Source organism: Melanaphis sacchari, unplaced genomic scaffold (genome assembly GCF_002803265.2).
Source record: "Melanaphis sacchari strain LSU unplaced genomic scaffold, SCAv2.0 Contig43_pilon_pilon, whole genome shotgun sequence".
NCBI lineage: Eukaryota > Metazoa > Arthropoda > Insecta > Hemiptera > Aphididae > Melanaphis > Melanaphis sacchari.
Genome location: NW_020271284.1, coordinates 2,942,293 through 2,957,917, shown reverse-complemented (window position 1 = coordinate 2,957,917; position 15,625 = coordinate 2,942,293). Strand labels below are relative to the sequence as shown.

Here is a 15,625-nt window from a genome sequence, read left to right as displayed (position 1 = left end):
CACGAAGACCTGAGCAACTTCACAACATTCAGCCATTTTTTGTATCAGTTACATGAACTTTATGTATACGTAATAAAACATTATTGTTCTATTAAGAGTTGTAAATTTCATTTAAATAACACCCTGGATCTGGATCTAATATTGGCACGCAACACTCTACTGATTTCAACACTTGAATATTGCAAAATTTGTTCGCTAATAAATGCCTCCTTTTTGACAGTTTTTTTGTTCATTTTAAATGTTGTACAGCAGTTGTAGGTGCAATTCATTTCCATATAGCTACCAATCTACACTTCATTTAAGACGTCGATCAATTGGTATATAATAAGGCGACTGCGATTAAACATTCCATTGAGGTTAGCATGAACACTCACAGTATAAAAAGCCCGTAAAGATTAACTAAGCTCATTTTTCCCTACTTCGTCTACTATAAGGTCAACGACTACGATACGGTGCACGTTATTGACGGCGATATCGGTGTAACCGGAGAGACGAAGAATCAGTTACCCGCGCTACACTTACTTGTCAACAGTCTGTCGTCAATTTGCCGCCGCAGAATCAATTCGTTTCTTGTGTAACGCACAAACACATACAAACCGTTCATTTTGTTGAATCGGTCTTGCTGTGTTGAGCGATCGTACCCTTTTCCTTATCGCGTCATACGCCGTTTAGCGTTTCGAATCGCATAAAAATATATGTACCTATTTACGTATATATAGTGAAAAAAAACTGTCAAAAAAAGAGACATTTAACAGCAAAAAAATGTGAGAAAACAAAATGTTCGCGCAAGTTATCAGACGATACGAATTTATTTAAAAATATTATCGCCTTATCCGTGATTCGTCTTCCCTGGAGTTTAGGTTAGCCGCTAGAATTCGACATTCAACTATATATAGTTCTAGTCAGGTAATTAGGATACGTACCTATACCAAAAAAGAATCGTTTCAAAACAAAATTAGTTTTTTTTTCTTCAGATTAATAAAATAATAATAATATAATAAAAAAAATGTCAAAAGTTTAAATATATTGTTGTATATAATAAATTAATTGGTAAAATAATGAATACATTTTTACCCATAATATTTTCATTAATATTTTATCATGTAACAAATATAATATACGGCTTTAAATTAATTTATTCTTCTTTTATCAATAAGTACCTACGGTTAGTTAACTCATTTTTTCCGAAAAACAATCGAATAGCTTATTTGAAATGATTACATTTTTGATTTATAAAATATTATTATAGGTGTTGTACAACGTTTATACGTACGCAGTCTGCAATAATTCATTGTCTATTCACAGACAAGATGTACGATATATTGCTTAACGATTTGATTAAGGCTAGGATTAGGCTAGGATATGCAACAGTATATTTTTTTTGCAACTTCTGATTATTGCTCTTGTAAGTTATGTCCACAAATCATTTCACGATGAGATAAACAGTGGTGATTTTATTTTGCATATTATTTTTATATTTTGGACAAAATGCATATTATTATTGGATATTTTGAATAAAATTAATATTATTGCATATTTTGACTATACAAACGCGAAGAACAGGAAGGAGGTATTTGTCCCCTTTCTGCACTTCAAACTAAATTCTATGTAAATTCTACTATAAAATGTGGAAAAAGTAAAAAAAAAAGTCATCAGATAACTTAACCAAAAAAGTTATCAATTTATTAACTGCTTCCCCTCTCCCTCTAATTAAAATTCTAGCTACGCCCATGTCAAGATCTAATAGAACTTTCCAGTTTTGAAAATTTTAAACACCATATAATTGTTTTGTATTATACATTTGAATAGGGTGAATAGTTAAGAATATTATTTAATTAATTTAAAACTTAATGATTTTTTTTTTTTAACGTAATTTCATATTGATTGGCGTATATTATAATATTAATTGCATATTTTTAATAAACTAAATACATATTTTACAATTTTTCATTGCATATAAATTCTAGGCCTTGTTATGAAATATTATATCTAAAATAAGTAGGTTTGTCATAAAAATAGTTATATATATATATATACATGTATATACTAAATAATAATATGTGTAGTAACGAACATTTTTAAGTTCTTACTAATAATATATTTTGATAAATAAAATATAATTTGCACATTTTTTTAGATTAATTGACGAATTTTGTTAACATTTTAACTCAAACGCCATTAAAAAAAGTAATTATAATAAATTTTTGATAGATGAACATTTTTCTATGAACAATCTATGTGGGTTTTTACATTTTAAACTTTTTGTTGGCGAGCATTAATACATTAAAATATAGAAAAAAAATCAAAAATTTAAAATGCGTATAATATAAATAGTAAAAATATTTTGAAAATTTAATCGTATATAGAAAATTATGATTCAAATACTAGAAGAAGGTTTCAAATTCAAACTGCTTACAATTATTATTATTATTTTTAAATTATGATATAATACCAAATGAAAATTATTTGACAAGAAATAATTGTTATTATACGCATAAATATCCAATAATATTTAAACTTCGATTATTTTTTGAATCACGATTATTTTTAACTGTTTTGTTTCCAAACGTATAGCTTCCTATAGGAATTTTTTTATTTTTTAGTTCGCACGAAAAATAAAGACTCAGACATATTATAATACGAGGACGATACGTAGATACAATATAATAGTTAGGGATTTTTTTTTTTCATATTTATTAAGTTTAAATTGTGTCTAATGCACATCTGTGCAATATTTCAATATTTGTGTTCCTATACCGAATGATACAGACTATAGAGGTACAGATTGGAAAAAACAGATACATTATCACATATTGTGTTATAACTGAAAGTGTACGAGTGACATCGTTTTTTGTTATACGAACATTATTTTTGTTAATAAATTGAGTGCATCCTTTGGTAGCTGGACAATGAGTGTGGGCGAGAAATCGTACCAGTACTTTGTGTGGGAAAAAATCGTTCGCTGAAAACAACAGCTTGACAATACAACGGCACACTAGTACCAGACAGAAGCCGTACTCATGTGATGAGTGCAATAAATCGGTCACTTGACTTTGCCCACTTTCATAACGTCGGCCCACGCGTACAGAAGAGAAATCCTGCCCTTTTTCGTATATAAATATAACACTTGTACGTTTTACTGTTTGATTAGAAATACCATTAGTGATGAACTGATAGAGGATATACGCGTCGTCGCAATCGCTAATATTTAATAATTATTATTAATAAAATATAATTACATGTAAAATTATGTTCAGTGACGGCGCTCTACGTATTTTGAGCCTCTGGGTAAAATTATTGGCGGGTGCCTTGATGATTATGGAGCTAATAATTATAGATAGTAAATACTGACACTGGATTTTTTTTTTTTTTTTTATGTAATACCTAACAATATTTTGACACTTCAGATGTCAATCACCAGTTAACCAGAGTGATATATTTTAATATTCCTATAATTGACGATTTGTTTAAAATTATTGTAAACAGATCAGTTTATTAGATATTATTGAAATTAAAACATACTTATTACAATTCTTATATATTTTTATCGTATTTGTATTGATTTTACCATTAATCAGTTTATAAAATTAATTTTTATCCACAAAAAGTATATTTTAAAGATAATTATTGATTGAATACGCATACCGAATATGCGTCGTTATCTGTTGCTGTTGTTGATCGGATTCGATACATTATATTTTATGGGCATATTTTATTACATGTTATAAGCCTATAATTTGTATTATTAACAAAAATATCAATTTAATATTCTTGTATATTTTCATTATTACGATATGTATTACATTTATAAAAATATTGATTAAATTATTTATTTTTTAATAGGTACCTGTATTACTTATTCACTAATAATTGTTCTAAAGTTGTGTGCCAAAAATTAAATGATTTTTTTTTTCTAAGTTTGCCATAAAATTATGAAAAACGAATAAGTAGACACGGGACCCTCTAACCACGAGGCCCCAGGAATTTGCTACCCCCTCCCATAGCTCTGTCATTGAGTATGTTGTATATTCTAATAAAAAATGATAAAATTTACTTGAAATTTGGCGATGTGTCGTACGATGATCGTGATTTAGTTTATTCACTATGCTTTTATAGTCAATAAACACGCTAAAAGTTTACGAGATTAAAGTGATGGTTTTTTCTCGTAAAAAAATTTTAAGCCCGCTTGCGTTGATCGGTGTAATAATTAAATTAGTTAATAAAACAAGAGATAAGTTATTATTTTGCGAAATAAAAAATTAAATATTTTTAAACGCGGGTTGAATCTATATATAATTTCATTTTTTCGCATACCCCCTCCAACTTCATAGTAGACTTTAGAAATACACGCCGTTGCATAATCATGGGCGTTTAGTTAAATTGATACAAAGTGATAATTTATCTTGTATTTGTTCAACATTATCTATAGATGACTTTTAAATGGATATAACATTGATTCATAAATAATTATTTCTGTAAAACGTAGTGTAGTATTTTCTATTTTTTCACATCTAATAAAATTGTTAAAAGGAATAAGGATTAAAGTGGTCAACTAAGCTCTCGCTTGGCCCGGAGTACAAAGTCCAGCCTTATTCATCTACTCTGCTGAATTGTGACATACATACTTATATAATTTTATATATGTGTATAATATATTTACTCTATAATGTACTTCTTGGCAATGAGCCGACGTAAAAAGTAAAAACCAAATAACCATGGTTATATTATTGCACATATAATTTCTTGTCCTATTTACGCATGTTTATTATGTAAATTGTATTATATAATAACAACTTCAATAATTTTAATGTGTGCAGTTGCAGGTATAATCCGAATATATATTTTTAACTGAATGGGTCCGGCTTCACCCGCGTGTAAGCAGACTTTTTAATGATTCGGTTGGGTCAACGACTTCTTCCAGTAATACGCATTGACTCTTAGGCAACAAAATACTGAACTGAACATTTTTTAGAATTTCACTATTTTAATGCTTAGCAATAATTGCATTTTTGAATAATGTTTACTGTTGAAATCGATCAATTAACCAATAAATTTATCATATTGAAAAACAGACATTTCTTGGTATTTATATAATTTTCCGACTTTTCCTTTTTCATTTCAAATGTCTGTGTTAATTTTTCGTATTGCTATTAATTGTTTTGTATGAAAGCTTCTTTTTTTTTTTTTTTAGTTACATTTGTTTAACGGCCTAGATAATATTTTCTTTAAATAGGTATTATGCAGTAAATTATAATACAAATAACAAAACGAACCAAGAACATATGGGAAATTCATACGATATGTTTTTATTATAAGTAATAATAATTCCGTCTGAAATATGAATACATATTGCTGAGGACTTTCCATGATTTTGTTGATTCAATCTCTAGATATCGATACGAAAATAATTTTATTATTAGATGAAATAACATATAAAACATGTCTCGTGGTGTCTTCTCTAAATTAAAAAAAAATATCATAATAAATAATAATTAAATAAGTGATTCTAGAGTCATGTTACAAGTTCGTAACAAAAAAAAAAAAAACATTTTTTATCATTACATAATATATATATAGATTTAGGCGTTAATTTCAAACATGTATTGAAAAAAATTGGGCAGGGTAATTAATACAGGTAAACGCTCTAGCGTATATTACTGTAATAGGTATATGTATTAAATCATTGCATATAAAAAGTCCTGAGCTAAAACGGTCTGTTAGCCTATATTAGGTGCTAAGTTTATTTTATTTGATATATTAATATTGCTATTATTAGTATTAAAATAAGTTGAGTTAATTTTTGTCTAAAACAATATATTTTTTATAATATTATCAATATTTAATTATTTTACTAATACATATATTATATTTGTCATTTTTTAATAACTTATGAATCAATTCCAAGTTACCGTATAATGATGTAAACAAATTTGTAGCATAAATAAGTAATAGCATAAAATTAATCTAAATATTGTAAAAATTGCATAGTGTATTTAAATAAATTAATATAGGTACATTAATTTAGCATCATAATCCAAAAATATTTTTGAATTACAAACAAAATAATTAAAATTGTTATTCTTCTTTTAAATATTCAAAATTGTCCAAATTCGGACTAAAAAATGTTTATAAAAAAATTATTTTTTAATTCAAGTGCGTAAACCACTTTTAATACATTTTCAATTTTAAGTAAAAAAAGTTAATACCACTTACAAATTTTCTTGATTTTGACGAATTTTGTCAAATTTGAGAACTTTAATGTTATACTAATTATTGTAGGTATGTGTTATCTGTATTTTAAATAAAACAATGTATTAAATAATTTACCTACTTTATACAATGTTTAACCAAAACAATTATGTATATTTTATCAACTGCAATATTCAACAGCTTAATACCTGTTACCTACGTATAGTGCATATCTTTGGTAAACAAATGATTAATTTTATGAATTTCAATATTGTATATAATTCACATTAAGCACATTTCAAATAGGTATAATTTAAACAATTTAATCAACTTCTTCAACATTCGGTCCTTTAGCACCAGCTTGATGTAATTTGGTCATGATTGGAGAACACTCTTTTTGTAGGGTTTTCAGTTTATCTTCGAACTCGTCTTTATCGGCTAATGTATTTGTTTCTAACCACGTGATTACTGCTTTACAACTATAAAATCAGGCATGAATATTTAATTTCAGCATATTTTAACAGTATTATACAATATTAATAAAGTAAATTTGTTACCTATCTAAGACCGATTTCTTGTCCGCCTCTGTTAGTTTTGAGCCAGCTTCTTCGATTGCTTGTTTGACACTAAACGCATAGCTTTCCAATTGGTTTCTGGCAGTAACGCGTTCCTTCTGTTTTTCATCCTCTTGTCTATACATTTCTGCTTCCTTCAACATTTTGTCAATATCTTCTTTGGACAACCGTCCTTTGTCATTCTTTATAGTGATCCTTTCGGATTTCCCCGTGCTGATTTCTTTTGCAGACACATTGAGAATACCATTGGCATCCAAGTCGAACGTCACTTCGATTTTTGGGACACCACGTGGTGCAGGAGGGATTCCTGTCAAATTAAATGTACCTAACAAATTGTTGTCCTTCGTCATTGCTCGTTCACCTTCAAATACCTAAAGCAATAATTAAGCTCAGTTCGACCAAAAGACAAAAAAAAATAAAATAAAATAACAACAAAAATAACTAAATCCTAGTTAGAAAGTGGATAATATATTATAAATGCACACCTGGATTGTGACAGCCGCTTGATTGTCGGAATACGTGGTAAATGTTTGTTGTTGTTTGCATGGTATACGAGAATTGCGTTCCACAAGTTTGGTCATTACACCACCTGCTGTCTCAATACCGAGTGACAGAGGAGTGACGTCAACTAGAAGTACGTCTTGAATAGCTGAACTGGTATCACCGCTAAGGATGGCAGCTTGGACAGCAGCTCCGTACGCTACGGCCTCGTCAGGATTGATGGACAGGTTTAGAGATTTGCCGCAAAAGAAGTCCTACAATAAAACGACGTAAATAGATTATATGTATTATTCAAATGATTACTTACTTAACCATTACGGTAGGACTGTATACCACAAAACAGCGAAATTAAAAATAGTGAATAAACAAATATCTATAGGTAGTTTAAGTGTAAATAACAGCGAATATAATTATCGTCGATATAAATGTTAATGAATAATTAATAAAAAATATTGTATAGTTAAAATAATCTGCTTATGTATAATCACTAATCAGTGTATCTATAACTAAAATTTAATTTGATTGTCATCACGATTTTAATATATTGTAGCTTGTATATCTTCGAACCGATAATAATATATTATACAGAATTTTGAAATTTTATAATACAAAATTAAAATAAATATTATCATTATTTGAAATATAGTACTTATCAATATAATAACTACATAAGCGGTTCTTAACAAATCTTAAAATTCCTCAGTGAAAATATTTTGCTCGAATACATTAATTTAATTAAAAAAATACTAATTAAAATATATTATAATATTCATTGTAAATTATAATTATAAATATTAAGCATTTAAAGAGGTGTCACAAATGTGTGATTTTCTCCTCATGTGTTTATTCCTGTTAATTGTCTGTACATTTTTATTACTATTACTTATTGTACATTGTATAGATCGTAATTCTTCTAATAAAGCCAAATTTAAATTTAAATTAAAAAAAAATATTAAGCATTTTAATATACGTTTATTATTATTACTACTTTATAAACCGCTATCATTTACTTAATCGTATTAAGTATGTATTACATATTATATCGCTAATATTATTATTTATGTTTCGCTGTTTTCGATTCACTATACTATCCCGCTAGGAATCGTAAAACACTCACCTGTAACATTTTCTGTATTTTTGGTATTCTAGTCGAACCCCCAACGAGTACTACGTCGTGTATGCTGCTCTTGTCCATTTTTGCGTCAGCCAGTGCTTTTTCCACAGGAGAAAGTGTGGACCGGAACAAGTCCATGCACATTTCTTCGAATCGGGCCCTGGTGATTTTCGAATAAAAATCAACGCCGTCGTGTAAGGCATCGATCTCGAGAGACGCTTCGGTACTCGATGACAACGTTCGTTTGGCTCTCTCACAGGCTGTTCTCAGTCGTCGAAGAGCTCTTGTGTTGCCACTGATGTCTTTTTTGCATTTCCTCTTAAACTCTTCGACGAAATGTGTCACCAATCTGTTGTCAAAGTCTTCGCCGCCCAAATGCGTGTCACCAGCCGTCGACTTTACTTCGAATAACGAACCCTCGTCGATAGCTAAAATCGACACGTCGAACGTACCACCACCCAAATCGAATATCAGCACGTTCTTCTCTCCCTTCAGATTCTTGTCGAGACCGTATGCCAGGGCTGCAGCCGTGGGCTCATTTATTATCCGCAACACATTAAGTCCGGCAATGGCTCCAGCGTCTTTGGTAGCTTGTCTTTGGGAATCGTTGAAGTACGCCGGTACAGTGACTACAGCGTCAGTGACCTAGTACGATAAATCACCACAGTGCATATATACAGTCATTAGCCATCATTACTAATAATATTAAATATTATACAATCAATGTTAGACATCTGGTTTTTGATTACAGAGGAATAGGGATTAGAGTATTTAAATTAGCTCAAGAATAAAAAAATAAAATAAAAAGTATACTCAAAACTATACAAAATTAAAAAAATATATTTGGTAAAATTAATTTTTATTTTTCTATTCACTGATCTGTTATATGTGGAGACATTATTGGATTTTTTTAAGCATGCATTTTAATCAGTATGTTACTTAACTTAACGGACTAAGATATATTATGTATTTATGCTAGGTACCTATAATAATATAGAATATATAGATCATAGTTAAAACAAAAAAAATCATTTTTTACATAATGTTGGACACATAGTTGTTTGTATTATTCTATAACACGATTACATATCTAGTATTTACTATTATATTATTTTTCTAAAACAAAAATTAAATTATTTTGTTAAATTTTTTATTGAAAGACCGATAATTGTTTAAAAATAAAAATAAACCTAGCATCTGTGTAGTAAATTAATTAAACATATCTAAAACATACAAGTAAATAGTATAAAACTATGGAAAACATCATTGACTTATATTAGGTGTTAATAAATTAGTTGAAAAACACATTGTATACCTTTCCGCCCAGGTAAACTTCAGCGATTTCTTTCATTTTCGTAAGCACCATTGAACTTATTTCTTCAGGAGCAAATATTTTCCTTTCGCCTTTATACTCGACGGCTATTTTAGGTAAACCACCTTCATTAACCACTTCGAAGGACCAATGTTTAATATCCTCTTGTATTTTTGGATCGTCGAATTTACGACCTACTAAACGTTTGGCATCGAAAACCGTATTTCGTGGATTCATGGCCACCTAAAATAATAAACAATATTTCGTAGTTAATAATATGTTAAACAACACGAATATACACTACAATGTAGTATAGTAACTATAACACAATGCTTCTTATACGAAAAAAGTATCAATAGTTTTATTTATTTAATTATTTATTATTTATATTATTTATTTAATTGTAGAACGCACTAAATTTATGTATTAAATATTTATAATTATTATATTTTCTACTTTTTCTACTACTTTTTTTATTATTACGTATATCGTAAGATAACGATTGGATAATTTAAAGATTATCAATTATTATCAAACACTTGTTATATTTATTTAATATATCTAAGTGACTTATTTTATATAGTTGTATTTTAATTTATATGATAGTATATTTTATAGCAAAAATACATGTTTATTTATTATTATTACATCATTGATACTTTAGTGTTGTATAAGCAAATTTCTTTTTAGAAAACAAGTAAAGAAAATAAATAGTCTCGTTTATTTGATAGGTATGGATATAACCAGAGCTTGAAAACGTTATAATAACGTTATACTTGACAAAAACCGATTGCAATTTGTAAACGTAATTATAACGGATAACGATAAACATAAATAATTAAATAACACAAAACAAAACATAACGATTAACAAAATATATGATACCTCAAACAAAACATAACGAAAAACATAATATTATATAGTATATCATAAAAAGAAATAATTAATTTCCAATTATTTAATAGTCATAAATCATAAAATATACTAAACATTTTAAATCTGAATAACGTTAAACGCAAAAGTTTATTAACGTTTTAATTCTGAATAACGATAAACACAAAAGTTGAATAACGTTTAAATTCTGAATCAAAATATTTTTTTCAAATTCAAGCCCTGGATATTACACAATTATTATGTATATTGTTTGGTGTTGTATATAATTCTAGATATTTACGTCTATATTTTTTAATCCATATTATATCCATGCGAAAGAAATTTTATTGTTTGAAATCGAAATTATCACAATAATAATAATTATTATTATTATTATTGTCGATTTATCGAAGGAAATATCGGACCGTGTGCAGTAAAATATGGATTCGGATGATTCATCGTCGTCTGAGCGTCCGCCTCCATCTATGGGCACACACATCTTACATAAAAGAGACGTGCCTACAACTATTATCATGTGTGCGTATGTTCCCAAACGCCCGATTTGGTAAATTAATGAACGTAAACTGGCCTAAATGGGAAGGTCATCCAACGATTTCGTTTTAATGGTTTTGATTTTGTTTTGTGCGAATAACGATTATAATTTTTAGTCAGTCTAAAAATACGCCGTTACACATCACGCTTATATAAATAACACTTTCCAGATAAATTATAACTGGGAGTATAGTGCATATGTGTCATCGGGATATTTTTGTATCTGCCCAGTTGTATGATATCGTTGTGGGTGAGAATAATTAGGTACGTGGGTTTGCGTTCGCGTTGGCCGAATTCGAATATGTTTAAACGACTATGCGTGAATATCTCGAACGCATGTATTTGTAAAATAATTAAAGCAAATACAATGTTCCATTATTATTCCGCAGAAATTAAGACTGCCAGAGAAATTCTAAGTAGGAACAAATTATGTGAACTGATAAAAATAATAATTCGAAACTTAAGTACCGACATTTTAGAAATATATAACAAAATAAGAAAATACATCATCACTACTATTATTAAAAAGAAAAATTAGATACATATAAGTTTAAAAACCAATTATTTAACCAATACTGAGTATGTATTAAATAATGAATTATTTCGATGTATGTATAAAAAAAAAATAAATAAACACTGTATTAAAGTATAGGTTTAGTAGGCATATAATATTAGTAAATAACTATACATATTATTGTTTATTACGAAGCAAATAAACAATAATATGTATAGTTTTCTCAAACTGAAAATTTTTTGACTTCAGTATCAATCTAAGTCAAATACTCAAATCACTGACGGTAATTTTAATTTTAAATTTAATTTTCAAGAAAATATTCAATAAAAATATTATATCATGCATAAAAGGTACTAATGCGGTACTATGTACATATTATGAAATTATAGTTAGTATTAAAAAATAATTAATTTATAAGAATACGAGTGCCTATAAACACTATGTTGAAAGTCTGTAAATGTTTATGATACTATTTAAATAGAATAATATACTAATGGTTGTTATAAATTAATTAATTATATAAATAGGTAAAATATATAGTCTTAATCAAATCAATGTTTAAACGTCACAATAATTTTAATAGTAGTAAATTAAAAGTATTAATGGTTTCAATCCTTAGTTTAAAATACAATTTTGGCTATGATTAATTTTAAACTATTGATTTGGATTTTGAATACGTATAGTGTAATACGCAACAAATGGTTGATTCGTTAAGAAACTATAAAGGGTTAGATTATATTTTTGAGGATTATATTTGATCATTTTAATCGATATCGTTATTTGTAATACCTAATAAGTAATAACATATAATATCTCTGTTTTGTGTACCTGACTCTTAGCGGCATCTCCGATCAGCCTTTCTGAATCTGTAAACGCCACGTAGCTAGGCGTCGTTCGATTTCCTTGGTCATTGGCGATGATTTCCACTTTTCCATGTTGCCACACACCCACACATGAGTAAGTGGTACCTAAATCTATACCTACGGCTGGCACTTTGCTCATTTTTGAAAATGTTAATTAATGAAAATTTAATTTAAAAAAAAACAAGTTGTTATCACTCAGTTGAAACGAGCTAAAAATAAATAAATAACGGTCACTTGACTGTTGAAGTGTTAAAGAAAATGTATCCAAAACTGAACGTACGGTATTTATACTCCTAGCTCCCACTTTGCTCTCCGCCAGATCATTTATAGACCGAAACCACGCCCACGCCATGAACGTTTGTTTTTATTCAACACAAACTGTTCGTAACATTTTTAACAACACAAACATGATTATTTTTCTTTTACAATTATTATTTAAAGATACTTTTGGTAACAGTGACCTTTAGAAGAGAACATAATTACGTATGCACTTAACATGCAGTTCTGTAATTAGATACTTTCAATTATTATCTAGATACTGATACAGCTATATTTATTTTTTATTAAGTATCTAGATACTGATATATTTAACATAATAGATTAATATCTTTATAAAGATTTATTATACTAAAGATATAGAGTCATCAAATTTTAGTAAAACAAATGGTGCATATTTATATATATATAATATAAACAATTTAAATTACAATATTTTTAATACCAGTCTTCAAGTTTAATTTTGTATTATACAATATAATCATTGACAGTCAAAAATAATAATTCAAAGATAATCATCAAAAATTATTATTATTAAAAATGTATAATAGTTGAAATGCATCATAGTCTGACAAAATCGAATAAAAATAACATAGATAAAACAGGTAATGAGGATTATCCACCTGACCTTCTGAGTAGTATTCACATTCTCAATTCAGTTTCATTAAATTAATAAAGTAATAATTTTTCTTTCTGATATGCTTCAACTATGATATACAACATTTTACGTATATCTAAGAAGACAGTCAAGATACTATGTGCACGATAAATAGTGCATAGATATATTTTTGTGCATTGTACCCGTGTCTAAGGTACGGACACAAATTCATTTTTTTTTAAAGTATCTAAATACAGATATAAAGTACAAAAAACTATCTAGACACTATATTTTGTATATATGTAACTAGATACATTACAATACCTACTGTATTTATATTATTTGATTATTTTGTATCATGTACAACGGTTGATTTTTGATTGATAAATATATTAAATTTAACACTAGTACTCATTAATAATTATATAACGTGGTCGGAGGTAACTGTAGTTAAATACACGGTATTCGGGGAAAAAATTAGTTTCTTTCAAATATATAAAAACCGCAGATCAAGAACACGAAAGGCATTTAGGATTTTAATGCTATAAATAAGTAGACTGGTTTAATAATAGTTAATATTTAAAGATTATTATTTACTTACAAACACAGTTTACCAAAATGTAGGGCTGTCTCGAAGTTCAGGTGTGCGTGATGGTTATCCCGGAAAACTATCGTTCTTTTACACATTGGAATTTGGCTATAGCCTTACAAAACAAATGTGGGAAAAAGCAGGAGAACTTGACATCTAGTCAGCGTATTATACACGTTGTACTTATATATACTATATATAAAATATATGTATATACTAAATACCTCTAATGTACCTAATGTACATTATAGTTATAAAATTATGTAATAATCGTTAAAATTACTTATTACTATTATTACGATTCTGTACATTTTTTTTAGTTTTATAGCAGTTGTTTTATCGTGTACATATTTAATAAACATTTTAATATACTTCAGTAAGTATATTTTGTAGTCTTTTAGTTTATTTTGATACGCATAAAAAAATAAAAACTTAAATTAAGTTTACGCACACAGTCAAATAATTGAAAAAAAATGAATCCATTGTTCGTTTATTAGTATTAAACATTATTTATTAACGAAAAAAAAAAATCATTAACGAAAGAATATTGGTACAGTTATACAGAATTTACAGAATAGTAAGTATATAGATGCTCTTACAGGTTTTTTTATGATAATGCAATGATAAATCAATTTTATAAATATATAACGATATGTAATAACATATAAGAATACGATAACTAATCCGAGTGTTTAACTTAAAGATTTTTGGGTTCCTAAAAAAAAAACAAATTTATCTTTTTCAATTTTAATATGATTTAGAGAAAATTCAAAATTCTGATACCGTTTTTTTTTTTTTTTTTAATTAAAAAATGTCTATTTAAATATCAAATTTAACCAATGACCAATTCCAATATAATTTATATTATCTTAAAATAAAAATTAAAATAAATACTAAATTTCTAAAAGCTAAACCTACTTCATTATTATTTACTAAATAAAAAATAATAAAAACAACTTGTTTAAATCAATATGTTTTCCTTGCAGTACACAAAATTTAAAAAAAATATATTTATAAATGAATAATAATCTAAGTAGTATTACAGATATTAAAGACTAAACTACTAAAGTATAATATTAATTATTATCATAACTATTTCGATAACCATTTCTGAATAGAAACATTAAAATGTTGAATAATATCATAACTTTATAATACTAAATATTGAAACAATAAAACTAAATAACTTCTGTTTCAGACGTAAACACTTTTAAACAGGAAATGAAATAAATCAATACACAATTTAATGACTGGTTATTATAGTATTACATAATTTTTCATTTGGTTTACTCATTAGAAAAATACCAAATAACAATAATTATAACACTCATTAGGAAAAATCAGTTTTATACGAGTATTTAATTTAACATTATTGTATTATTCTTGTTAGGTATTTGTCAACACAATTTAAACTTTTTGAAACATGCAAATTATAAATGTTTTTTAGTGAGAATAAAATTAGTTAATTGTGAATAATATTATATCTATATGAAAAAATATTTCACAAAATCACCCCATACACAGATGTAGGTACAGTAAAAATTATAATAACAAGGTAGGTATTCCACTTAAAAAATAACAACACGATATCTAAATAAAGAAAACATTAATATTATATTACAAAATATCTTATAACATAATACTTTTGATATAAAATGTATAACATTTT

General features: G+C 27.2%; 1 protein-coding gene across 1 annotated transcript; it reads right to left on the bottom strand.

Annotated features, from left to right (window-relative positions):
* Positions 1-6,312: 6,312 nt before the first annotated feature.
* LOC112597823 (heat shock protein 70 B2-like) lies at positions 6,313-12,632 on the bottom strand. Its single transcript, XM_025344042.1, has 6 exons — positions 12,459-12,632; positions 9,695-9,934; positions 8,383-9,024; positions 7,250-7,519; positions 6,747-7,135; positions 6,313-6,668 (listed from the first exon to the last, which is right to left on the bottom strand). The coding sequence occupies exons 1-6, from the start codon at positions 12,630-12,632 to the stop codon at positions 6,512-6,514; spliced, it is 1,872 nt and encodes a 623-aa protein (XP_025199827.1). The 3' UTR covers positions 6,313-6,511.
* Positions 12,633-15,625: the final 2,993 nt, after the last annotated feature.

Excerpts from the sequence above, each read along its gene's own strand:
- LOC112597823 (XM_025344042.1), bottom strand. The coding sequence starts at position 12,632 with ATGAGCAAAGTGCCAGCCGTAGGTATAGATTTAGGTACCACTTACTCA. Across the intron at positions 7,520-8,382 it reads AAATACAGAAAATGTTACAG|GACTTCTTTTGCGGCAAATC; the intron begins GTGAGTGTTTTA and ends GTTTTATTGTAG. Across the intron at positions 7,136-7,249 it reads AAGCGGCTGTCACAATCCAG|GTATTTGAAGGTGAACGAGC; the intron begins GTGTGCATTTAT and ends TTATTGCTTTAG.